Source organism: Gobius niger (genome assembly GCF_951799975.1).
Source record: "Gobius niger genome assembly, chromosome: 9".
Classification (NCBI taxonomy): Eukaryota; Metazoa; Chordata; class Actinopteri; order Gobiiformes; family Gobiidae; genus Gobius; species Gobius niger.
In genome coordinates, this window is record NC_136860.1 from 19725225 (window position 1) to 19751069 (window position 25845).

Consider the following 25845-nt stretch of genomic DNA (forward strand, 5'->3'; position numbering starts at 1 on the left):
GAGGCAAAAATGTGACGAAAAAGAGATAAAAATGTGACGAAAAAGAGGCAAAAATGTGACGAAAAAGAGGAAAAAATGTGACAAAAAAGATATAAAAATGTGACGAAAAAGAGGCAAAAATGTGACGAAAAAGAGGCAAAAATGTGACGAAAAAGAGACAAAAATGTGACGAAAAAGAGACTAAAATGTGACGAAAAAAAGACAAAAATATGACGAAAAAGAGACAAAAATTGGATGAAAGAGAGACAAAAATGTGACGAAAAAGAGACAAAAATGTGACGAACAAGAGACAAAACTGTGACGACCAGGATTTGACATTTGTCACAACTAATGTATGCCAGTAGACACCAAGCCGTACCAAACAGTTTCAAATGTGGCTGTAAAACGCAAACCTTTTTTGTACTTGATATTGTTATTAAATTACTTACATTTCATACAAAAATTCATGATACAAAAGAGAAATTATTTAAAACTGACAAATAAAAAACATGCTCTAGTAATCATGGTACAACTTTTAACAGAACCCATTTAAACAAAATCGAAAAAAACCCAAACAAACATGGAAACATTTTTATTGATGGCAAACCGTGTATTTGAGGGCGTTGAAATGAGCGGGAAAGGAAAGCTTGAAAATGTAATAAATCTTGTACAAAAACGAAAGCATTATGCATGTACATCATAACAGTATCCTATATACACTTGTCATTGGGATCCAAATATTACATGTGCATTTTTGGATTAATTCAACACTACAAAGCAGGAATCACACCAGACACTCACATTCTTACATACATGTTCAGTCATTCACCTGCCAATATCATTTCAGTGCTGTTTCCTGTTGAAGTATGGGGTTGGTGGTCAGAAGTAGAAACATTGCTTTGATACAATCAAGCTATAAGTATTTTCATAAATCTCATAAATAAAGTTATAACACACACTTTCAATAATAACCTGAGGACTATGCAGAAGAAAAGCAACATATTTACAAAAGAATGACAAATACAAAGCTGTAGTTATTGGGCATAGTGTGAATTAGCGTAACATCAGTGGTAAGTCCCATCATTTACAAAAATGTGACAATAATAGATATTTATAGCTTTTCTGGATGTGGTGATAATGAAGGAATCAAAGTGAGCTCGAATAGCACCGGACACAAGGTATTTCAAACAGACCCAAGTTTACCAGTTCATAAGTGTATTCAGTGCAGTGGTAAACCTGGTGACAGTCTTTCATCATCAAATGTTGCAAAAAGGCACTTTGGTCTGTTTTTGGTTTGAGCTTCCAGCTGTTCTTCAAGGCATGCCTCTGCTCTGTCCTTTTTGATAAACTGGGAAATAGCACCATCTTCTGGAGACAGGACCCTATTGACACTCCAGGCACTGCTCCAGCTCGGGCTTATATCCTCTTCATGCACACCTGACAACGGCTGATGTGTGTGCGCAGACTTCCTGCCTTGAGTGTTGTTGGAATAGGTTTCCTGTAAAAATGATCGTAAAATATTAGTATGTGGCAGTTATTTTCCTGTTAATGATTATTGATTGTTAAAAAGTCTCTTACGTAAACATCTCGCTGTCTTCAATTGTGGCTAGCCAGAAGCTATAAGAGTTTGCGTAGTAGTTGCAAGTTCCTCGGCCGTGGCACTCAATGAACGGCGCACTGCGGAATTCCTCAAGACAAGATCCTGGAGAGGCAAGAGCCTGGCCAGATCCCTCTGCACCAGCACTGGTGTGCTACACACAAAGTAACACACGTTTAAAGACTAGCATAGAAACCTATTATGAAGGATTGCATGTCTTATGTGGGTATTAGGAACAGTCCAGTTAGTGTCATAAGAGGCAGGTTGTTGACTTGTACTGAAATAAGATCGTGCTGGACTCACCATGACAAAAGAGTAACCAATCCACAAAGAGTCCCATCCATTTGGACACGGCGGGATCATAATAGTCTGACTGTGCACAGCGATCACCATGGCCGGGGCCTCACACACAGTACACCTATGCACAGAGAGATCAGATGTGTTCTAGAAGGCAACGTGCAGTTTTCTAATAATATTGTCGTAATTCTTACCTGCTGATGAAGGGTTTAATGCTCTGTCCTGTGATTGGTGCCATGCTCATGGGCATGGGTTCAGGCGAGGTGAGCCAGTATGAGTAGTCATTGCGAGAGGCAAAGTTGCACACATTGTTGATGTTACAGAAAAGAAAAGGCATCGGGCTGAACTTTCGGAGACAGCTCCCCGCCGTACCTAAAGAAAGCAACCTCTCACTGTTTGTTCTCACTCTGAACATGTCATCTTTTTGTGAATCTCACCTAAGTCCTGTCCATGTGAGCGCTCATTCCCCTGCACATAGAGCAAAGAGTAGCCATCGTAAATCGGCGAGGTCCCTTCAGGACACAGTGGAACCTCTATTGACTGGCTGTGTCGAGTCACCAAAAACCCATGATACATTGAAGAGGGCCCGGGTGGACCTATTTGACCAGGCACTCCATCAGGCCCAGGAGGTCCTGGATGTCCTCTGGAACCTTCACATATCATGTCAGTTATCAATCTCTCTTTAGACAGACATTTGTGAATGTTTACAAAGAAAGGACATTTCTCACCATGAGGTCCAGGGAGGCCAGTCTCTCCTCTCGACCCTGGCTGACCGTCGTAACCTGGGAGACCATCTTCACCTTTTGGCCCTTGCTGGCCAGTAATGCCTGTCGGTATTTGTTTTTTCAAAAAGAGTTAAAGCACAAGGGAATAGCAAGAGAAAAAGTATGATTAAAGAGCACGTCATGCCATGCTTCACCTTGTAGGCCTTTTGGTCCTGTATATCCAACTGCTCCTGATGGTCCCGGGAAGCCCTGGATTCCAGGGAGACCTGTATCTCCTTTGATAAAAGAGTGGGGGCCAGGTGCACCTGGGGGGCCTTGATTACCTAAAATGCACAGACATTATACCACTGAATAAACAAAATGAACAGTAATGAATCATTTCAATAATAGTAAATATAGTGTCCTCTTTATCACAATGCATTGAGTTTTTTACCCTTTTCCCCCGGAACTCCTCTGTCTCCCAGCTCTCCTTTGAAACCAATTTCTCCCACAACACCTTTTTCACCTAAATGCACCACCAGAATAAAATGATTGTTTGTATCTGGTATTTCACAACTTTAAAAGGTAAAAAAGAACATCACCTCTGAAGCCAGGGGCCCCCTGTTGTCCCCATTCCCCTTTTGGTCCATCGATGCCTGGTAGACCAGTCTGGCCCTGTAAAAGACAGGATCTTGCATGAATTAATGCCTCATTTAATATTGTTGAGGTGAGTTTTTGACAGTGAAACTCACTGGGAGGCCAGGACTGCCAAAGTCACCCTTCTGTCCGGTCTCTCCCTGAAAACCTGGATGGCCCTGGTCTCCTTTATCTCCTTTGTTTCCATCTCTGCCCGGCAGTCCAGTAATGCCAGGTACGCCAGGGGGTCCTTATTCATACATACAAACATTTTTTTTTTTTTTTTAAATAAATCTTTGTTTACATGACATAAAATAATAATAAATCACCTGATTCTCCTGGCTGTCCATAGTCTCCTTTGTCTCCCTTGGGGCCTTCCAAAGAGACCCCCGGCAGACCCCTCACTCCTGGCTCTCCCTGAGGACCTGAAGTGCCTTGTAATCCTTTATCACCTTTGATTCCAGGGACACCTGGATGCCCAGGAGTGCCAGGAATGCCGTGACCTCCTTTATCACCTGAAAGAAGAAGCACAGCTTAGTAAAATCTAACAATGTATAAAAGGATCTGCAAGCAAATGGCTGTACCTTTACTGCCGATTGCACCAGGTTTCCCTGGAAAGCCTTGTCCAGGTATTCCTGCAGATAGGAGAGATCAGTTTAATATCTTATTCGTTGCATAATATAACTAGAGAACCAGTGATAAAAGTACAACCTGGCTCTCCTCTCTCTCCCGAGGATCCTGGGATCCCATCAACACCAGGATCTCCTTTCTCCCCAGTAGCACCAGGCGGTCCCTGTAGGCCAGGATCACCTGATAAACAGATATTGTACTTGTTATAAGGTCTGGTGAACTCCATGATGAATAGAGAACATGTGTTTCTTACCTGGTCGGCCATCAGATCCAGTTTCTCCTTCAGACCCAGGCAGCCCCGGAATCCCCTTTTCTCCTGGTTTTCCAGGCTGACCTACACATCAGACACTCTTACACTCAAATCAACAGACAAGAAATACATATTGTATAATTGCTTGATCAAATAATTTTCAGATTCTGACCAGAAAATCCAATGCTGCCTTTGTCTCCCTTGTGTCCCTGCTGACCCGGTTGACCTGGCATTCCCCCGTGACCCTTCTGCCCCTTGTCTCCACTGGATCCAGGGAATCCGGGCTGGCCCTGTGGACCCTATTTATTAATGAATACAAAGCAGGTCCTATTAGTTCAAACGGATGCACTAATACATAGAAAAAGGTAGCAAACATTGGCATTAAAATTCTACAATGACTAGTTCATTCGTATAACAATGGCACACTAGTGATTTGTTTGCTAAAACAGGCCTCGGTTATACCTAGAGCATTTACCTTTTCTCCTGGATGCCCAGGAACTCCAATGCCAGGTTCACCAGGGACACCTTGTTCACCCTTTTCTCCCTCCTGGCCACCGAAACCTGGATGACCTGGAATACCCGAGTCGCCCTTCGTGCCTTTCGGGCCAACAAGACCTGGTATACCCATTTCTCCAACAGTTCCTTTGTGTCCAGGTGGTCCCATGTAACCGGGTTCCCCAGGAATGCCTTGGTCTCCTTTTTCACCTGTGAGATAGAACAGCAATAATTAGTGTTTATTCCCCTGAAAAATAATGACTACCTTTATATATTAGCTTGGATAAACAACCAGAAATGTTACCTGGGTGCCCAGGTGAACCAGGTTCGCCATCTTTTCCTGGCATACCGGGGTCTCCGGGCATTCCTCTGTAGCCTTTCAGCCCACTAGTGCCAGGGTTACCTGACAAAGAACATTACACTTTAAGAAATTATCCAGTTTACTTCACAACCGAACACAGTTGTAAAGTAGCACCATACCTGGGTCTCCAATGTCTCCTTTATCTCCCTTCATATGCTCCATTTCCACCTTGGACATGTTTCCAGGTGGACCCTGTAGACCCTGGTCTCCTCTCTCTCCTTTCTGTCCAGGCTCGCCCACACCTCCTCTGATTCCAGTAAGACCCGGGTCACCTAACACACAGGAAACCCCATTTATAAAAAAAATTCAAATACTTTTACATGAAATGTATCTGAAGTGTGTCTCCCCCACCTCTCAGACCAGGAGATCCACGTACACCAGGTGATCCAGGAAACCCTGGCACTCCTGGTGTCCCCATGACACCCATCTCACCTTTGGACCCTTGACCACACCCAACCATTATTATAGCACAGGACACAAAGAGAGGTATGCAGGGTTTGGGCCATTGTGGCAATTGTTACCTTGACTGCCAGGAAGTCCATCTCTGCCTGTTAACCCCGGAGGACCAGACAAGCCTTTGGAACCAGGTAATCCTGGAAAACCTGGAGCTCCTTTCTCACCCTGGAGGCCTGGCATGTCCAGACCTGGAGGCCCGGGGAAGCCTTTTTCTCCCTTTTCACCCTCTCCGCCTGTATTCCATGTAATTATTGGTGTAAGTATAAAGTATTTGTTTCTAAAATTGCTAAATTTACACTCACCTGTTAGACCTGGGTCACCAGGTAGTCCTTGTGGTCCAGGGGATCCAGGTGCCCCTTTGCCAGGTGGACCAGGGGCCCCTAGTTGTCCAGGAGGGCCAGGGACCCCAACATCACCTAAAAGACATTGTGGAACAGTGTTAATTGTACGCTATGCAATAAAGATATCCGCGAGGTGGCTAATGAGGGCCGCCATTAGCTGACATTGCTGCAATACCTCCATCCAGAAAAAGTTAGTTTCCCACTAGAAAGCATTGCTCTTTGAGGGCCTGACTTTGACAGGCCGTTAGCATCAGAGCAAATGGTGCGGTTACAACTGAACAACACACCCCTGCCCTACGAGGGCCTACAGCAAAGATCTCGCCCTTATGCCATTTTTAGGAACATGCTCAATCGGAACAGGATAGGAGGAGTCTGTAAATCCAACATGGATTCCCTCTCGAACATAGTTATTAACGTAAGCAGGGAGGAGTGAGCAGACAATACCATTTATGATGTCTATGGGAATGTTGAGGGAACATTGATAGAACTTACCTTTAAGTCCCTGAGGGCCATGTTGGCCAGTTGGACCGTCTCTTCCAGGGATACCAGGAAGTCCAATGTTACCCTTCTCACCTTGAAAACCAGGGAATCCAGCAGGACCCTGTGCACCTTTAGGTCCCGGTAGACCACGCCCTGGTTCTCCCTAAAGCACCAATATCATGTTATTTTGTAAATTTTATCAGCTCTAAACTGTGTTTTCCTATTATTTTGAAATGAGACATATATTCACACGCGCACATTAATAGATACACACTTTTTGACCCAGTGGACCTGTTTGTCCTGTCAGACCATCACGGCCTGGTTTTCCTGGTTCTCCTGGTAATCCTGGAGCTCCTGGGATTCCACTGAATCCTGTCCAAAATATTAGTTTGTGTTTTAATAACTCTAATAATCTCTTTTCATTAGCATCTAAAGAATTACCTTTGGCACCCGTTGGTCCAGGCAATCCAATTCCTGGTGATCCAGTTTCTCCCTTTTGTCCCGGGAAACCTGGTGCCCCTGAGTCTCCTTGAGGTCCTTTAACCCCTGCACCACAAAAACAGTTTGAGTCCTCTCCAACAGTTCAGTGTACAGTAGTGCATTTATTTTATTATTGCTAATTGCGTTGCTCACCTTGAAGTCCAGGTAAACCAGGTTCTCCTTGTGGCCCAGGAGTGCCCTGTGGTCCTGGTGTGGCCATGCCCTGTCCTGGTTCTCCTTTGCCACCTGAGTTAAACATAAGATAAAAGGAGTGAGTCCACAATGGAGAATTTTAACCTTCAATACTTAATAATAACAAGTAATACTGCGCCCACCAGGTGGTCCAGGAGCTCCAGGGTGACCCGGTCTGCCCGAACTGCCCTTTTCTCCAGTTTCACCAGGACGGCCAAACCCTGGGATACCCGGAGGACCTCTCTCCCCAGGAACTCCAATGGAACCAGGGTCTCCATCTTGTCCACGGTCGCCCTTGATACCTTCTTTAGCCTAACAAAAATAACCCAACAATTACCCCAAATGCCACAGGCTTAAATGTTTACATATGTTTTGAATACCGCTAAAACATACTGGTTCTCCTTTGAACCCAGGTGTCCCGGGCAGGCCATCTTTGCCAGGCTGTCCATCCAGCCCATGCCGGCCCGGTGAGCCAGGGGTACCAGGCAGCCCCTTCTCGCCCTTAAGACCAGGTGCCACATAGATGTCACCAGGTTCACCAACAGCACCTGGAGATCCCATTAATCCAGGGTTGCCTTGAGTTCCCTGGATATGAACACACAACATGAGACCCAAACCCTCCACTCTCTTCTTTAAATCTTAGTTTCATGGTCTGCTCACAGGCCTGCCAGGGGTTCCAGCCACTCCAGGGTGACCCTTTTCACCTTTGCCACCTACTGCACCAGGGGGTCCTGAAGAATGAAATATTATTGGAGATGGAAAGCCGATATGGATTCCATTTGGTAAATATTGTCTTAATGATTGAATTAAATGAACAGACCTCGATCCCCTTTTGGGCCGATGGGGCCTGGTAAACCTGGGGACTCCAGACCATCACACCGGACACATGTGTCGCCTTTGTCCCCTAAGAGGATGATCACATGAGAGCGGTCATTTAGACAGTCAAATGTCATGGCGTTAAAGTGATTGACCACACTGGGCTGCATGGACAGTACCTTTCTGTCCTAGCTCTCCCTGCAGTCCAGGGGGTCCAGTTGGGCCAGGAGCCCCTTTCTCAATATTACAATTGAGAATATTAGCTGTTAAGCCAAGTCAAACAGAGAGAATATGATGAATATATTTTTAGGTTACACTTGAACAGTTTATCAAATGTGCGACAGACCTATCCGTCCGGGATCTCCAGGTTGTCCTGCTTGTCCTGGGTCTCCCGGGGGCCCAATCAGAGACTCTCCATCCAACCCTCTTTCGCCTTTTTCACCAGCACTTCCCTTCACACCCCGGTCTCCTTTAGGCCCCTCGACATGACGCCCTGATATTCAGACAGTAACAGCACTAAGGCATGAGATTGCTTTAACTGAGCATTTGGTTGACAGTCACCATACCTGGTGGGCCAGCATCTCCCTGAGGACCCGGAAAACCTGACCACACACAAGTTTATTATTATTATTATTATTATTATTATTATTATTATATTGTAAATGGAAAGAAGAGAGAAAACCTCAGCATGAGCACATATAAAAAGAGAGTGTTGTACTGTACCTTTCTCTCCTTCCAGTCCAGGGAGACCCCGAGGACCAGGAGGGCCGGGAGCACCATTACCCTGAATGTTAAAAAAACATAAATAATTACAATGCATTTTAAAAATTGGTTGGTTGGCTTCAGTCCATATGATTGAGGGCAAGACATGATGCAAATACCTTTGCTTTACTTTATTGGCAACGCTTCATAATACATAAAACATGAATTCATCACAACTTTCATAATGGACCTTAAGAAAGTGTAGTATGCATAAGTGTACGGGGTCATTGCCCTCGCCTGTGTGTTCTGCACAAACAATTCATCATGATTTGGATTAATTACTCATGATCATTAACGAGTTCATTGCCTATTTACTAATTTTTGCAAGTCATGATTGTCTATTGTTGAAAGGAGCCAGCTGAGGTGGCTCGGGCATCTGTTCCGGATGCCTCCTGGTCGCCTCCCGCGGGAGGTGTTCCAGGCATGTCCTAGTGGGACAAGGCCTCGTGGAAGACCCAGGACACGCTGGTGGGACTATGTCTCCGAGCTGGCCTGGTGTCGCCTCGGGGTCCCCCCAGAACAGCTGGAGGAAGTGTGTGTGGACCGGGAAGTTAGGGCATCTCTGCTGAGACTGCTGCCCCCACGACCCGGCCCCGGATAAAGCGGAAGAAAATGGATGGATGGATGGATGATTGTCTATTTTTAGTCCTCATACATTTAGGAAAATTACAATATATCAGTGATATTGATCAGTGATCAGAGTTAGAAAATTATAATATAATAATAATAATAATAATAATAATAATAATAATAATAATAATAATAATAATAATAATAATAATAATAATAATAATAATAATAATAATAATAAAGTTATGTTAAAACACATTTTTATTGATGCACTTCACACACATCAAGTTTTGTTCAAATGTATGGACTCTGTTGCTGAAGGTCCACATACAATGCCTGAACTGCAGAGTATAACTTTTGTCCTTTCAAAGTGGTGTCTTCAGTTTCTGTCAGCTCCATCATACTTTTAATAAACCTCATTAAATAAGGTAGTAATATTAAATATAAGTCTAGGAGGGTTTGTTTCCCTGACTGTGCTGAACGCAGAAATAGCACATAGTCCCAAGATCTCTATGATCACATTTGAAAAATGTCAGCTCCATCGCTCTCTTTTGATGCACTCTTTAAAGCAGTACTGGACTAAAATGAAACAGATTGGATTAATAAGCATTTAGATCAGTTATTTAGACACAATTACACTCTCTAATAACACATGTTTAGGAGGGAAATAGTTGTCTTTTTGGAAACTCATTGAAGCGTCAACTCTTAACTCTTAAGCAGAGTTGACCTGTGAGTGATAACTGCACCTTTAACCTCTAAATGTGCTTATAAGTTATTTTATTTTATTTATTTATTTATTTTTTAAATTTGTACCAGATTACATTTCTGCAGGTGGCATGTCTGTATTGTTCGAGTGAACATTTTAGGATGACACATTTGACAACTTGTGAAGATTAAAGTATAAATAAAAATTGGGAAACAGGTGCGTAAGAGAAATTAAAGCTTTTTTATTTTCATTTCTTAAGAGCTACATGTAAAGAATAAACTGCATGATCTCTACAATCAGAATCAGAAATCCCTGAGCTTCAGAGGTTCAGAAGGGAAGAGACACATAGTATGGAAGATTTATTGTGTCATCAGAATATGAATTTTAAATGTCTGTGAATTTTTGGCATTTAAATTTTTTTTTACACGGAAATAACATCTTTGAATATTTTTTGTCCTAGAATTTCAGACACTGAATATTCAACATATAATATAAGTGTTTCAAATTCAAAATGAAAAATTCACATTGAAAATATACACTGTATGCCCACACAGAACATCCTGTACACCAAGGCCTGAGCTATTATCGATCTAAAGCGAGTCGAGCCAAATTCTGGTTCATGAGCAAACGGTGCAAGGGACCAATCAAAATTCTCAAATTTCACTCAACTCTTGATTCCTCATGTGTAAGTCCCGCCCACTAAAGACACAAACCAATAGGAAACATCCTGCGTCTCAGCTCTCAGTCATCCAGGATTAATTGCTCATGCCTTGAGGTCCAGGATGTTCTATGTGAATTTTTTCACTGCGAATTTCTCACTCTGAATTTATACAGTTGAATTGAAGGGCTTGAATTCTTTAAATATTGAATATTTTAATGGTGAATTTTTCTATTAGAATTTTTTTCTATAGCAAATTTGACAATTTCAACTGTTGAATTTTCATTTTTTTTAACATTGAATAGTCTAAGGGTGAATTTATGTATTTAATTTTACACTCTGAATTTAGACTGCTGAATTGAATGTTTTGAAAATAATGCAGTGAATATTTAAAAGGTGCATTTTTCATTTTCAATTTAAAACCCTTAAAAAATGTAGCCTGGCTAACGCCAGACTAAAATCACAAGTGATATTTAGTCTGGGGACCACCAATTCATTTTCTCGTAGGAGAGGTGTGGTTTACCGGGCGCTACGAATGTCTATCATGCGTCTGCACGTAGCCACAGCCAATCATATCATCGTATCCGATGACGTACCCGCTGTAAACTTTCGAGCTAAACTATTTAGAACACGGCCTAAAGCTCGATCGAAAAATAGCGTCGCGTCTGCTGCTGTCATGTTTGATCCGTAAATAAACTTTTTTTTTTTTAATCCGTAAATAAACATCTTGCCGTCCCTCCTCGTTCTGTGATTGGTTCCCAAATCCACGCGAAATTTCGGCCATGGTCCCCAGGCTGTTGTGCAGTTCGAAATGATTCGAGCGCACACAGCAGCCTGGTGTTAGCCAGGTTATAAAAAATGAGCGTTGAAAATTCAGTGTCGGAAAAAAATATATATATATTATTTCAATGTTATAAAGATTCACTGCATAAATTTCTCAGACATTTAAAATTCACATTTTGATGTGACAAAAAAATCTTCCATGGAAGTGGAAGCAGTTGGGAAGAAGAGGGAGACTCAGGGACAGGAGGAAGAAGATATTGAGTGTAGAACACTCAAACACATTTGTTCATTTTTCAATGATGTTGTATTTTTGTGAGTTTTCTTTGACCAGCTCATCAGAACTATACAACAGGTGGTGCTTTTTCTCGTATAATTATCACCCTTTGTCCTCCGTCTACTTACAAATGCTCTTTGTTAAGTTAGTTATGTTTAGTTAAGTTAGACGTTTTTATGTACGAGAGTAAATCCACATGGAATTATAGAACAATGTCAAAGAATGATTTAAATGGTATACTTTTTGTAATAGCGATCAATCAAGAAATATGCCCTTTTTAGAAACTATTGTTTCATCTACAACCTGTTCCTTCATAAACTGTACCAACTCAGATTTTTGCCTTCTGAAATATATAGCTCTAATAATATATTGCTGTTTTGACCCAACTCCTAAGGATCACTGATACATCTACACCTCAATTATTATAATTAATGGTGTATTATTCCATTACTTACATAACCTGGGGGTCCGCTTTCTCCTTTTTCTCCCTGAAATATGTAATGCAAATCAAGTGTCACAGTTAATTACCTTAATGCTGCGTACAGAGTCATTGACATTACTTACCGGTAGACCAATCTGCCCTGGGATTCCACCAAAACCTTTTAGTCCCTAAAAAAATCATAAAAATATGTCAGCCTTTGAACACAGGCCTATATATGATAAATATTCGGGCTGAGACGATCCCCTTTTGTCACGATACTCCGATGCGTACTTTGCGTACGATACAATAAGTAATTATGATAAGTAATATGCCTTCCTTGCATTAAAGCTAAATGTAACAAAGTGCTGCGTAACTGTTACTGGAAAGCAAAGAAGTGCATGATTAAAACGCCTTCTAATACAAGTATTGAAAGCATTGCTTGGTATTGCAGCACAAAGTGTTACGATCCGATCCAATATATTGTCCCAGCCCAAATAAATATATTGTTTCAGCACCTTTTGTCCAGGGTCTCCATCTTTGCCAGGTTTCCCCTTGAATCCAAACACATAAACTCACATTATGAACTGTTGATGATACACACGTCATATCAGGATACTCACCCTCGGCCCTGGGGGACCAACTTCACCTTTAACCCCTGTATGATATGGTACACAGAATCCCTGCAAAGAGGAACTTATTTAAACCCAGTGAATGTATGAGTGAAGTTGTTATTTTTGTGTAAATGCACTAACTTTGTCTCCTTTGTCTCCGGAAGGTCCCCTGGCACCCTTTGACAAAAGAAACCACAGAAATCACACTGTGTTCTGGTCATAGACCTGTTAAATCTTTGCTTTGTAATACCGGAGGGCCAGACACATGAATAGTAGCTCCTTCGACACCACTGTCTGGTCCAGGTGGGCCAGGAGGGCCACGCAGTCCTCGGTCCCCCTGGAGAAATGATGATACAGTTTAAAACGCTTCACAAATAGGTGTATCCTTGATTCATCCATTTCAGATTAAATAGACCGTCCAGACGATGCATCTGCTCACCTTGTCTCCTTTCTCACTCACAAAGGCCAGCCGGTCTCCCTGTGACAACAAAAGACAAACTCAATTGTCCATTGAATGACTGAGTGACTCTGTTTGTGTATTAAGAATGTGTCTTACTTTCTCTCCAGGAAGTCCAGGGGGTCCAGCATCTCCCTGCATAAACAGTCAAATCAGTGCTACAAAACACAACACAGTAAATACAGGTCACTTAGAGACTTACTTTTGGTCCTTGATCTCCTCGAGGTCCACTTGGTCCTGATGGTCCTTGTGGCCCAACTGGACCCTTAAAACAACAAAAGAAACAAATTAATTAAATATCTGTCATAACAGTTTTGCTCAGCGTGTTTACGGGAAAGTTTATCTGAGCGCAACTCACTGGAAAGCCGGGAGTACCAGGAAAACCTCTATCTCCTTTTAGTGGAACAATCCCAATGACACCACCAGGGTCGCCCTAGTGCACAGAGCAGCCGTTATTTTGATTAGTATTGCCTTTAAGAGGGACTCTACTTGTGAAGACATGTGGTCTCTCACCCAGAACATAAGTGATCATGATAAAGGCTGACCAACAGGAGGAGAGAGTGGAAATGTGTTGTAGATGTGTTGTCAATGTGGTGCAAATGTATCTTGTTCAATTCATGGGCGTAGGTTTGCGTGGGGACCATGGGGACATGTCCCCACCAAAATTTCAGGATGGCCAAGTTGTCCCCACCAACTTCATGTGGAAATCTTCACATCTTTCACATCAAATCTTTCATGTAGTCTTAACTTAGATGTGGAAACTTTAGGCTTGGGGAGTTACAAAAACAAAACTAAAAGAAATGGTCATATTAATATGGCTAAGTGACAATGTTTGACCAGTCTGGAGGCATTATCTTTGATTTAGGTAAAGTATCCCCACCAATAGTAACACCAAACCTATGCCCTTGTGTTCAATATCGTTCTGTGTTTGACGATAGAGATGCAATAAACAAAAGGGGAAAAAAACAATCGCTCAAGACAGTCAGTTCATCAACACTGAATATACTGAATATCAACGCCCTTATGGGGTAAAAATAAGTTTTTCATTTCCACTTACCTTCATTCCAGGAATTCCTGGGATACCCTAAGAAAATACACAGATAAAAAAAAAGCAATTGTTAATTAGCAGGGATATTGTTGGACTTAATATAGTCAACTAGAATAATCTACAGCTCCAATAAAATGTTGTCCCTTTACTGGACTGATGGCTTATTATTTTACATAAGTGCAAAGTAATTTTATTCTATAAAGTCCATTTAATGTCTCCAGTGCTTTATTTTCCTCAACTGACTGTTTCTCCTCTCAGCCTCACCGGCAGCGTGAGGCTTATATTTTTGATCTAATACATTGAATGTGCTTTTATTGTGTGTCTTGTAGGGCTGGGCGATATATCGATACTCAAGATATATCAATATATTTTTTAATCAGATATGGAATCAGACCATATCGCGTATATCAATATAGTTCAAATTCAGACAAGCTATTAAGTAAACAAAAGGAAACAGATAATCTCAAACTGATGTTTAAAAAAGTTTATCTTAAACTGTGCACTTTATTTTGTTATCTCTTTATATATAAATGCTTCCCTCAGAAAGGGCTATTTTTATTTAAGAATTTAATGTGCACATTTATTTAAATCTGCACCTTATGGAGCTTTGTTATACAGTGTTTATGTTTACATTTTATAGTGCATATGTGGCTTTGACTTTGACTTAACATTTCATTTCACAGCTCTCACATTGTGGAAACAATTTCGGGATATATATTATATTTCAACCTAAATATATCGGGATATGACTTTTGGTCCATATCACCCAGCCCTAGTGTCTTGTATGTGGTTATGTATATGTGGTTATATGTGCCCATGTATGAATATACTATATATCAATTGATGAGCTTGAAGGCTCATTGCAACTTGAATCTTATTAATATAAACGGCTAGTTGAAAGCATCAGGACTTGATTCAGACATAGACTAGCTCTGATTGTATTGGTTTGACCCCGGATATTCTGGGTGCTTTAAATAAGCTACGTCATGCCCAAAAACTGCCGTCATTTAGACCTATCCGTCTGGCTCAGGGCCTGATTTGTGTGGAGCACATGTTTAATCCTGCTTTAAATATGGTATATTTGCCAAGAGGATAATTGCCTATTTAAATGTGTAACAGTAAAAGTTTAAAGTCTTTTAATGGGCTAAGCCTCAAAGATCAAGAAATCCTAAAAATGTCACAAGCAAACGCTTAGGTGAAATTCATTTGTTTCTTACTGCTGGTCCTTGAAGTCCAGGGAAACCGGAGGTGCCATCTCTGCCTCTTTCACCCTATTACAAACAATACAAGCATGCAGTCAGTGGTATAGCTAAATCACTGAAAAATCTGTCATTACAACAACAAAGGAGGGGCTTACTTTAGTCCCATTGCATCCTGGGATACCCTGGGCACCAGGTGGGCCGTCATTTCCATTGATACCCTAATGGAACAGTTAATGTAAGAAACATGATATGTAATTGAAATAACATTTAGGAACTTACTGGTAGTCCAGGATTTCCCGGAAAACCTGGCAAACCAGGAGGGCCCTGTGTGAGAACAAACACATCTGTGTCATTTGTCCAATGCTACCAAACACTTTCTTTGCCTCTGATCTGTCATTACTCACTCGCACTCCTTTCAGGCCAGCACCTCCCGGCTCACCTGCGCTTCCCTGAGGGACAAATTATTAAATCATTACAAATGATGTTTCCTACTTTAACATCCGTTAATAGTGTTGGTGTTGTATGGTTTTAAAAACCTCTAAAGTGAATCAGTGCATAAATGTGTTTGTTTACCTTTGGGCCCATTGCCCCAGACGGCCCCTCAGGTCCCTGCATCCCTGGAAACCCCATGTTCCCCTGAAGTCCAGGAAAACCACGCTCACCCTGGACAACAAGGAATATTCCAATAAAACACAAAACAAGGAAAGGTCTGGGGAACACATTATTTTACACTACCCTTGATACATTGTACCTAACTAAATGTAGTACAATGTAATGTGCTCTGTAAGAATGTGTGATAACGTATATAACCTATGGGTAAGATACACAATGTAATAACATGTTTCAAGATTCAAGATTTTTTATTTGTCAAACCATGTGAATGATTTGAAATGATCTTTCTCTCATCCTTGACTGTGGAGCGGGGAGAGGGGTGGGAGGGAGGGCCCTCCCTTAAGCCCTAACCATAAGGGTCTCGTCTCCTATTGCATTATGTACCTACAAAGTACTAATACAAGTTATTCCATTGTGTATCTAACCCATTAGGTACAAGATATTACAGATTGTTACAAAGGTCATTACATTGTACTAAATTTAGATACAATAGGTACAATGTATCAAAGTGCTGTAAAATAAAGTGATACCAAAGTCTGCATACAAAAGTGCATTTTGTACAATGGTATATACCGCATATATTTTATAGAAAACTCTTCCTCACCCACTGCGGGCGGTCTCTTTTTCCTCCTGCTCGGGTCCTCTACCAGAGGCCTGGGAGCTTGAGGGTTCTGCGCAGAGTCTTAGCTGTTCCTAAAACCGCACTTTTCTGGACCGAGATGTCTGATGTATTTCCTGGATCTGCTGGAGCCACTCTTCCAGTTTGGGCGTCACTCCCCCGAGTGCCCCAACGACCACGGGCACCACGGATGCCTACACCCTCCAGGCCTTCTCCAGCTCTTCTCTGAGACCTTGTTATTTCTCTAGTTGTGTTCCATTTTCCTGATGTTGCATCACTTGGTATTGCTATGTCGACCACAACGGCTTTCCTCTGCTCTTTGTCCACCACCACAATGTCCGGTTGGTTCACCATTACCATTCTGTCCATCTGCATCTGCAAGTCCCACAGGATCTTGGCTCGGTCATTCTCTACCACCTTTAGAGGTGTTTTCCACTTTGACCTTGGGCACAGATGTTCCTGTACACTATGCCAGCCACTTCATGTAAGCCAGCATCTTACACCCTGCAGCTGCTGTATGTGCTGGATTGTCTCGGGGCCTCTTTGCACAGTCTACACCTGGAGTCTTGTCTGGTGTGGTAGATCTGGGCCTCTATTGCTCTATTGCTCTGGTGCTCAAGGCCTGCTCCTGTGCAGCCATGATGAGCCTCAGTGCTGTCCTGTCCAACTCTGTCCATCCCATGTAGGGGATTGTCCTCTCATGATGGAACCTCCTGCACCTCATCTTCTGTTCCCCATTGTCTGAGACATTCACTGAGTACATCATCTGTTGGAGCCTTGTCCTTGATGTACTTATGGATCCTGGATGTTTCATCCTGGATAGTGGCTCTCATGCTCACTAGGCCTCCTTCCTTATGGCTAGTGTTCCGTCTCAGGGGGCTGGATTTTGGGTGGAACCCTCCTTACATGGTTAGGAGCTTTCGTGTCTTAACATCTGTGGTCTGTATGTCTGTCTATAAGTTTTGTAGATGTATCATTCGTCACGTACTTAAAATAATGGAATGACATGTAATTTCACACCAGCACCACTAGGAGGAAGCATAACACAGCCACTGAGCCGCTCATAGGGTACCATTGAGGAAAATGTATGGCTGCCAATAGCTGTCGATTTCAATTTTCAAAGCTGCTTTTTTCACTACCGTTTCAAGTCGCATTGGGCACGTTTCTCGGATCAGACTTCCGCATATCAAGTAGTTTGTATGTAGTATTTTGCAAAAAATACTAGATATGGGGATTATGTAAAATGTTCTGGTGTTTCTACAGTTACTTGACACATGACTACAAGTTAGTTAGTGTTAGTTACAGTAAACTAAATACCACATGATATGGACCACATGACAGTATTTTCAACATTTAGTTTCACTGGATAAAGCCTGAGTGAATACTGTTCAAAATACATTGACAGTAAAAGCTGACAACAAGTTGAAGCATTTTGATGGTGATGTTATAAATGCGGTGCAAAAGGTGTTTCACACGTTCACTCAGAGAAATACTTCACTTTGCTTGATTTGCTAAACACTTTGAGCAGCTTTTTGATTTTGCATTAGACATTGTGTTTTGTCTTCAGAAATGTACTTAAAGTTTAAAAATATCATTTCTGATTTGAGAAACGTGCCCAAACTACCGGAGAAACTGTAAACCTGGGCTATAGGTTACAGTCCAGCTGCGCCCCCGGACATGCTCCAGTTCAGAGTCTTTTTTTTTCCATCCTAAGTCCTGCTGCTTCACTCCCCCGCAAGGAGAGATAAATTATTGTGGCCTCAGATAACCTGTTTTATTATTCGTCTTACAGCATCTGTAAATAAGACAATTCTCACCTTTGCTCCTTTCACACCACTGCAGTCACATTTTCCACAGGATGCCCCACAGCCCTACAAGAGAAAAACATTACTATTAATGACTATTAATGACACATCACAAAACAGTAAAGTACTTTTACTTTTCCTCCCCCTCAATAGACAAGGTACTGTTCTTAACACAAAACACACACTACTGTAAACACTGGTTGTAAAAAAAAAAAAAAACTTGCAGTGCAGATAAAACACACTGCACAGCAGCTCTGCTCAGTCATTGTGTTCTCCACCTTTTTTCGGTTTGGGAACTGATAACAAATCATGTGTTGTGTTCATAGTTCTGAAAAGTCAGGTTTTAGAGAAATTGGTTGAGTCAGTTTGTGGTTTGATGCAGTAAATGGGGTTTAATGTGTTATCAATGGGAAAAATATAGCATGTTGCAGTTCTCATGATGTTGAGACATCAACTAAAAACATGCAGTTAAATGCATTACTTGTTTAGATGTAACCAGGGTTGAACCATGATGTGCAAAACCATTTTATTGGCACAGTGTAACAATGATCAGAGAGTGATTAAAACCATGTTTCTACATCGGTGTGTGTGTACCATATTTCTGCAGAGGCATTAATAGGAAGAAACAGTTGAATTTGTGTTTAGAACTGCATAGAAACAGAATAAATGTGACTGGAGTGGAGCCATGCAGCTGGTTTCATCCACTCAGCCTCTTTTCCTCTGGGCTCTCTGAAGGATCAAGCCTGGGAACTGGACTGCTCTGTTTAGCCTCTGTCTTCCATACTGCCCCCACCACCAGCATTCATCCCAGCTGTTCTCAGACTCACGTGTGAGGCGTTTGGCCAAAAATCTGTCAGGGTTTTTAGACTTGGGTCTTCGGGCTCAGTCTTGTCCAGCAGATTCAATAAATAATGTGCAGCAGCTTTCATTCCTCAGTTTGATGCATTGCTGCACTGACCTCTTAAACGGACACCTTTCATAGTTACATTTCCTTTATTACATGCTTCATAACAGAATCAATATGTGATTATCTGCCAGTGGTGGATTACTGTACTTCTTTAAGTATTACTTCAACTTAAGTTATAGTATTTGGAAGTAACAGTACTCTTACTTAAGTAAAACTTTTGGTTACTGTTTTAACAACCATGAGTAAATGTTTTGATGAAAGCTTCATGTTGACACAGAGTGAAATTGAAGTTGAATGGACAAAAATATTGGTGGTACATATCGGCATCAGCCTAAGAAAAACCTATAGGCTATCGGTCGACCTCTATATCTGTAATGTAAGCAATAGGCAGTGTGTATGTTGATGTAATGGAAATGAAATAGACCATAAAACGGACATGATTTAAACCCATAATGCATGAGGCGCATTGAGTTGCCTTGTGTATGAAATGCGCGGTATAAATAAAGTTGCCTTGCCATTGTGTTATAAATGACAGTATAATGTCTTTGATGTTTGTGTTTGTTTTGTCCAATAAACACCTCCTTGTCCAAAGCATAAAAGTGCATCACTTTAGTATAGGGGACACAATCGTCATGAATTTATAAATGAACTAAGGATTAGCTAATGATGAGTTCATTACAGCAGTAAGTGGTAAAGTATGTCTTGCAAACTAATTTTATTAAAAATGGTAAATGGTCTCAACTTACATAGCGCGTTTACACCTACATTATGCACTCAAAGCGCTTTACAGCAAGGATCCACTCACCCATTCATACTCTCATTCATACACCAGTGTACGCAGACACTGGGGGCAATGTGGGTGAAGTGTCTTGCCAAAGGACACAACGACAGTGTACACTTTCAGGAGGTGGGAATCGAACCCCTGACCTTCTGGTCTTGAGACGACCTGCTGTACCATCTGCGCCACTGTCGCCCCAGTGACATTCATTCATAAACTTATATTTTCGTGAATTCATCACGATTCTAAGACCATGATATACTAACAAGATTTTCTCATGAATTCCTAATAGTAGTTACTTAATTCATTCATGCATGAAGTCATCTATGAAAGAACATGAAGTCATGCTAACTCATGATGAGTCATGATATTGTCATACATTAACACATCATTAAATCATGCATTAGTTCATGCATAATTTAATGTTATTCATTCATGACTTCATGAAACCTTATGATAAAGTGTTACCAGTAACTTCTGAAGTTCATACTTCGCTGTGATTGGTTTAAATCGGTTGTCACTCACTTAGAGCGTGAGACTGACCAATAGAGGGCGTGTTCTGTCATTTCCACAGCGGTTTGCACAAGTGGCCTGTTGTAACAATTTACTGTCTCATCTTTTTCACATGCTCGCCTCTTGCACTTGTCTTGCTCGCTCTTAATTCATTTATTTTTCCTTTACGGCAGGAAATGACAGAGAAGAGAGAACACCTGCTCCAGATAAGATTATTATTGTAAGTCAGACAGAGGAAAGGCGATATTGACTTTGAGAATGAGGTACATGTGTGTTTGGTTATAGTTAACCTGCAGCACCCGTCCTAGCATTGGATTAGCATGACTCTTGTATCCCATGGGAGCTGAGGCACAGTAATGCAATAAAAAGACCCATGTTGTCAGCTGTAGTACTGCTGTTGTTGAATAGCCAAGTTACACAGCCATACGCACTTGTTTTTCCTTCGATTTTAAGAGAGTGAAGTCTCCACACAGGAAAATAAACTGGCGTGCAATCAAACCTTTTGAAGAGAACAATCCAAAAGATTTGGGGCTCGTTTCACCCTTTTCCAAATCTTGTCAAATCTGGAAGTGCACTTTTATTCACACACAGACACATCATCAAAGCTAGTACATAAACATGTGTATTTTATGGCACTCTATGTAGGCTGTGTATCAAACTATGTGGATCAAATAAGGCCAACTAAACCTCTGTTAGTACTTATACCACGTGTGTAATAGATTACTAGGCGCCACAATAACTTTGTTAATTAATTACCCACATCCGAGCTGTACATACATTATACAGTACATAAAGCTGACTGATGGAAACATGGCAGTCGATCAACAGGCTGGCCGACCATTACTAACACCGTACTTCACTTGAAAGCCATTAAGGCAGCACGGGGAAGTGTCTTGCCAAAGGACACAATAGCAGTAGCAATCAAGGGAGCTGGGATCGAACTGCTGATCTTTGGATTCATTGACAAACAGTGTAACGACTTATCGTTCAATAAATAACAGATAAACGGTACATTTTGGACTCGATATTTATCGTCTGTTCATTTATTAGCATTAGCATTAGCATTAGCACCTATTTTTTCTTTGTAAAAGTTTATTTTTAACTGAAGCAAATTGGGTTGCATTATATTTCTTGTTTATTGCAGCATGTGTGGTATTTTAGGATATGATTTTAGGCTTTTAGAACAAAGGTTTGCTGTCATTTTTGTGCTTTAGAGTTAAAAGTATCTAGTATAGTTAGAGTCAATAATATCGTTTATCGCGATACTTTCCTGCCTCAATATAGCAAACTTCAAATTTAATATCGTGACAGACCTAACTGAGCTCCTGCCACTTTCTCGTCAAAGTGTCTCTATTAATCATTCTCACTTTTCCCTAATCCTCTGTTACGATGGCTGAGTGTTTAGCACTTCTAAGCTTCTTCTGCTTCAAACTCAAGACTCAAAGGCAGAGCTGTAACTGGGCTTTGAGGTCATTCCTTGACATCACTTGTAAGTCACACCGTGCGTCTTTCCGCTACTTTATTATTTCTTCTCTGACAACATTTCCTCCTTACAAGAAGTCTCTGTGTTAAAAGTTTTATTCACAAACACAGGGGACCAGCTTGTAGCCAAACATGGCAAAATCACTGCGAGATGAACCTGATGTCGCCATTCTTAAACAGCGTGATTGTGCACAGAGCAAACAGACTGTCAGGGGCCTGTGGAGCTGCAGCTGGCCCCCCTCCACACTCTATATACAGACACACTAGTGAGTCACGGGATTTTGAGGAAACACTATCAACCTGCCTCACTTTTTCATTTTTTTCGCCGCACACCTGAGACGAGATGGCAGCGTCTCCAGACTGTGAAACGTCCACTGTTTACTTTGCGGGAAACGCGACACACAACACGGCCTTATCATAATCACGGCTCTATGACAGTGTGTTTGTGATTGTTTATGGAGACCAGAGCAGACATGGAAACACTGGTCCCACTGTTTGCTTTGAAAAGTCTGGGACACAGGATAGATGCTTCTGGAAAGGCAGTGGAGACACAGGTACCCAAAACTCTTTTCGAAGTATAGGACTGCAATTCCGATTTCCATAGTTTGAAAACCACTGATCGATCTTGTTATTCCTCAACACTATCAAAACACAATGGACACAAAAGACTTCTACTGGGGCAGTACAGAGGGGCTGGGAAGGACTTAAATTGTCTCAGGTCCCATACAGCTCAAAGAGCCATCATCAGCACGTACTTGATATGTCTGACATCACACGTCGGAGCGAGACTCAGTGGGAAGTGATGAGTCATGTTTAGTCTCAGGATTACAGGCCCCATCCCGAAAGAGGCCTGAAAGTCCCGCGATGTTATAAACACTCTTAATGCAAACCCAAAGTAAGTGCTGTTGCATAATGAGATCGTCATAAGGAGTTGGAGCAGCGGACACTCGTTTTTATCTAAAGGCAAAATCTGAGGTGATACATCTGCTATTACAAAGGCCAAGTTTGCAAGTGAGTGTCAAAATTATCCAAACCTAAATATAAGGGTGGGTCTATTGTGCATCTATATCTATAAATATGCACATTTCTAGGCAGATTGTGTGTCTCCTGGTGAACATCGCGCGTGTTTGGACATCCATATCCAAGTCTGTCCAGTGACATCACTGCACAGTGAGAGGGCTGATATGGTCAATATTGTGACTTATGGGCTATGCAAAAAAATAACTTAGATAAGGGATCTGCTCAGCTCTTAGTGCGAATGCAAAATTAAAACGGGGCTGTGCAGTCACAGTAATCAAAATACAATCAGTACAGCCAACAATTACAAAAATAATATAATTGTGGAAAACATATTTGATTGAATTAGTTGCAATGTGTTTATTGTGCACCCATCTCCCCCGCCCAGAGCACTCAGATCTATGTTCAGTTTCAGGACACTGCATTTGTTTGCTGCAAAAGTGAACACACTTGATAATAATAATAATAATAATGATCTTAATAATCATCAATAATAATTGTATTTTTCTGTTTGTTCAAAATTGACAATCATGACTTCAAATATATTTATGTTTATCAAAACCAAATCAACATAAGATATTGTTTGAGTCTGTATTGAAGTCATAATTATTAATAAGAAAAGTGAGTCATAGAGCCCTGACGCATCTCTCTTTTACAAAGCACAAGCATCAGTTTGTTCAAAGAAAAACAATACATGGAAGAGGAAAACAAGGTGTTTACAATATTATGTTTTGCAACTGGATTTCCCCCAATCCACAAAGGAGGTATTTCATTTTCACAGCACTTTCAGTGTGACTCAGAGTCTCTGTTGCGCCTGCCAAAATGAACAAATCTAATTCTTTTTATCTACTGCGTCCAAAAAAAAAACATGTCTGCAATCCTAAATCCAGCAATACTGACTTGTGACCAGAGGAGGGCAGTCATGCTCCCATAACCATATCCAGCTATGGATGCTCCATGTTCTGAGGAGTTAGAGATCACGCAAACATCTGGCCAATGTCATCTCCAGGCATGACTCCTGCACGTCACATGAAGCAGATTCCAGCCACAGCCTCCCACCGATTCACAACTATCTCACAAGACGCAAGGGAACCCATGCACCAGACCATCTACACACTGTACATTTATTTCATCTTTGATGTGTTCTGTAAAGCTGAATTTGGCCGTGGTGATATTTTTAACAATGAAATGAATAGTCTATGTGGGGGAGAGTTATCTAAAAGAGAAAGTTGCAGTGAGATCCTTCCTTCCACCGCACTGATACGAGGAGCCCTAAAGAGGAAAACAGATTTTGGGGTCTGCAGACTCTGTGGAGTATGCGCTTGTTACACTTGCTGTCGACCTAGTCCCTGTTCTGAATTAGTCTACATGAGAAGTTCCTTTTCTGACGTTTGGAAAAAAAAAAAAAATCCTAAATGATGGAAAGTTAAGTATCAGAAGTTGGCTTGGTATCTACTATATTAAAAACAGTGTGTTTGTGATTGTTTATGGAGACCAGAGCAGACATAGAAACACTGGTGCCACTGTTTGCTTTGAAAAGTCTGGGAAACCTGGATAGATGGCTCTGGAAAGGCAGTGGAGAGAGACGGAGGTACCTAAAGCTCTTTTCAAAGTAGGACGGCAACTTTGAATGCACATTTTATAATGTGAAAAAGTGTATTTATTTCTCTAATTCAATTCAAAATGTGAAACTAATATATGATATGGGCTTAAGGTGCAAGACACCAAATAAAAAATAAACTACTATGATAGACTCATGACATGCAAAGTGACATTATGTCAAGCCTTTGTTTGTTTTAATTTTGATGATTTTGGCTTACAGCTTGTAAAATTCAAATCTAAGAAGACTTGAATATTACGTTAAATTTAAAAAAAAAAAATTTAAACAGAGAAATGGCGGCCCTCTGAAAAGTATAATCACACACATAGTACTTGGTTTGGGCCCATTTTACTTGAATTACTGCCTTAATGGGGCGTGACATGGATGCCACCAGCCTGGATAAATAGGTAAATAGCCATCAGAGAAGGTATTAGGTGAAAAGGCTCTCATTTAGTTCACACTTTAGTTGCTGATTCAGCTATTGCCTAATTATTTGAACAACATTATTATTATGATGCAGTGGTCAGATTTCATGATGCTTGATTGATCTAATTGTGCATATTGACTTATATTCTTAACCCACAGTTCACCAAATCGAACACGTCCTCACACACTACTCAAACATTTGCCTTTTGCAGGATTTGGAGGCTAAAACAACAATCCACTCATATCACATGGCTCTATCTCTTACCAGCGTCTGAATTTGAACATGCAGTAAATTTAAGCCTCAGATCAATAAAGTGACCAGGACAGCAGTACAGTTACAGTAAATTAAACACAGTCACTGATGTTTAACCTGTGTCTGTCACCCTGTAAAGATTCACTCCTGGCTGTAAACCACAAAGCATGGTTTCCATATGGGGACAATTAGGATACTCTTACCCATAAAGAGGCTGTAAGTACTCCCCCCTTTGGCACAGCGGCGGTAAAGCAATGCAAAGCACAGAAACGTCTCACAATTACAAGACAATGTGTAAGAAGAGAGAGCAGCATGTAAAGACACTATACTTATTGTTTTGAATACGGTAGTTTAAGGTCCCTTATGGAGCAAATACTTACATGGATCACTGACAAAGTGACTTGCTGCTCAAGAGAGAAAGTGTTGAGGCCAAATTTGGAAACGCAGGTAACATATCTCATACTGTGTGGGAAAACACAGGATGAGGATGATTAGATTGCACTAAATTTGACACTTTTTTCATAATTCCCTTGAACATATTCCCAGTAGAAAAACTGAATGTCAGATGGAGTTATCTTTGAAGACATACAGGCAGGATTTTGCCATCTGCATCCATTTATTTGACCA

At 41.2% G+C, this 25845-nt stretch overlaps 1 protein-coding gene across 1 annotated transcript in view; it reads right to left on the reverse strand.

The window, feature by feature from the left end:
- Window positions 1-626: 626 nt before the first annotated feature.
- col4a1 (collagen, type IV, alpha 1) overlaps window positions 627-25845 on the reverse strand; it is a 34920-nt gene continuing 9701 nt past the window's right edge. The window contains exons 2-51 of the mRNA XM_079562436.1: window positions 18255-18308; window positions 15780-15869; window positions 15611-15655; window positions 15486-15530; window positions 15362-15424; window positions 15222-15275; window positions 14014-14040; window positions 13315-13389; window positions 13159-13221; window positions 13056-13091; window positions 12939-12977; window positions 12750-12836; window positions 12641-12676; window positions 12509-12568; window positions 12404-12439; window positions 12032-12076; window positions 11923-11955; window positions 8438-8498; window positions 8281-8316; window positions 8061-8207; window positions 7894-7977; window positions 7719-7802; window positions 7559-7629; window positions 7292-7483; window positions 7042-7210; window positions 6860-6952; window positions 6668-6772; window positions 6501-6598; window positions 6239-6389; window positions 5708-5821; window positions 5471-5638; window positions 5301-5390; window positions 5069-5221; window positions 4893-4991; window positions 4569-4798; window positions 4266-4392; window positions 4097-4177; window positions 3925-4023; window positions 3798-3848; window positions 3543-3728; window positions 3330-3463; window positions 3180-3252; window positions 3032-3103; window positions 2793-2921; window positions 2602-2700; window positions 2311-2523; window positions 2068-2245; window positions 1880-1994; window positions 1558-1730; window positions 627-1477 (exon numbers count right to left, since the gene is read on the reverse strand). Coding sequence (XP_079418562.1) covers window positions 1396-1477; window positions 1558-1730; window positions 1880-1994; window positions 2068-2245; window positions 2311-2523; window positions 2602-2700; window positions 2793-2921; window positions 3032-3103; window positions 3180-3252; window positions 3330-3463; window positions 3543-3728; window positions 3798-3848; window positions 3925-4023; window positions 4097-4177; window positions 4266-4392; window positions 4569-4798; window positions 4893-4991; window positions 5069-5221; window positions 5301-5390; window positions 5471-5638; window positions 5708-5821; window positions 6239-6389; window positions 6501-6598; window positions 6668-6772; window positions 6860-6952; window positions 7042-7210; window positions 7292-7483; window positions 7559-7629; window positions 7719-7802; window positions 7894-7977; window positions 8061-8207; window positions 8281-8316; window positions 8438-8498; window positions 11923-11955; window positions 12032-12076; window positions 12404-12439; window positions 12509-12568; window positions 12641-12676; window positions 12750-12836; window positions 12939-12977; window positions 13056-13091; window positions 13159-13221; window positions 13315-13389; window positions 14014-14040; window positions 15222-15275; window positions 15362-15424; window positions 15486-15530; window positions 15611-15655; window positions 15780-15869; window positions 18255-18308 — 4845 coding nt within the window. The 3' untranslated portion in view covers window positions 627-1395. The remainder of the gene's footprint in view (window positions 1478-1557; window positions 1731-1879; window positions 1995-2067; window positions 2246-2310; window positions 2524-2601; window positions 2701-2792; window positions 2922-3031; window positions 3104-3179; window positions 3253-3329; window positions 3464-3542; window positions 3729-3797; window positions 3849-3924; window positions 4024-4096; window positions 4178-4265; window positions 4393-4568; window positions 4799-4892; window positions 4992-5068; window positions 5222-5300; window positions 5391-5470; window positions 5639-5707; window positions 5822-6238; window positions 6390-6500; window positions 6599-6667; window positions 6773-6859; window positions 6953-7041; window positions 7211-7291; window positions 7484-7558; window positions 7630-7718; window positions 7803-7893; window positions 7978-8060; window positions 8208-8280; window positions 8317-8437; window positions 8499-11922; window positions 11956-12031; window positions 12077-12403; window positions 12440-12508; window positions 12569-12640; window positions 12677-12749; window positions 12837-12938; window positions 12978-13055; window positions 13092-13158; window positions 13222-13314; window positions 13390-14013; window positions 14041-15221; window positions 15276-15361; window positions 15425-15485; window positions 15531-15610; window positions 15656-15779; window positions 15870-18254; window positions 18309-25845) is intronic.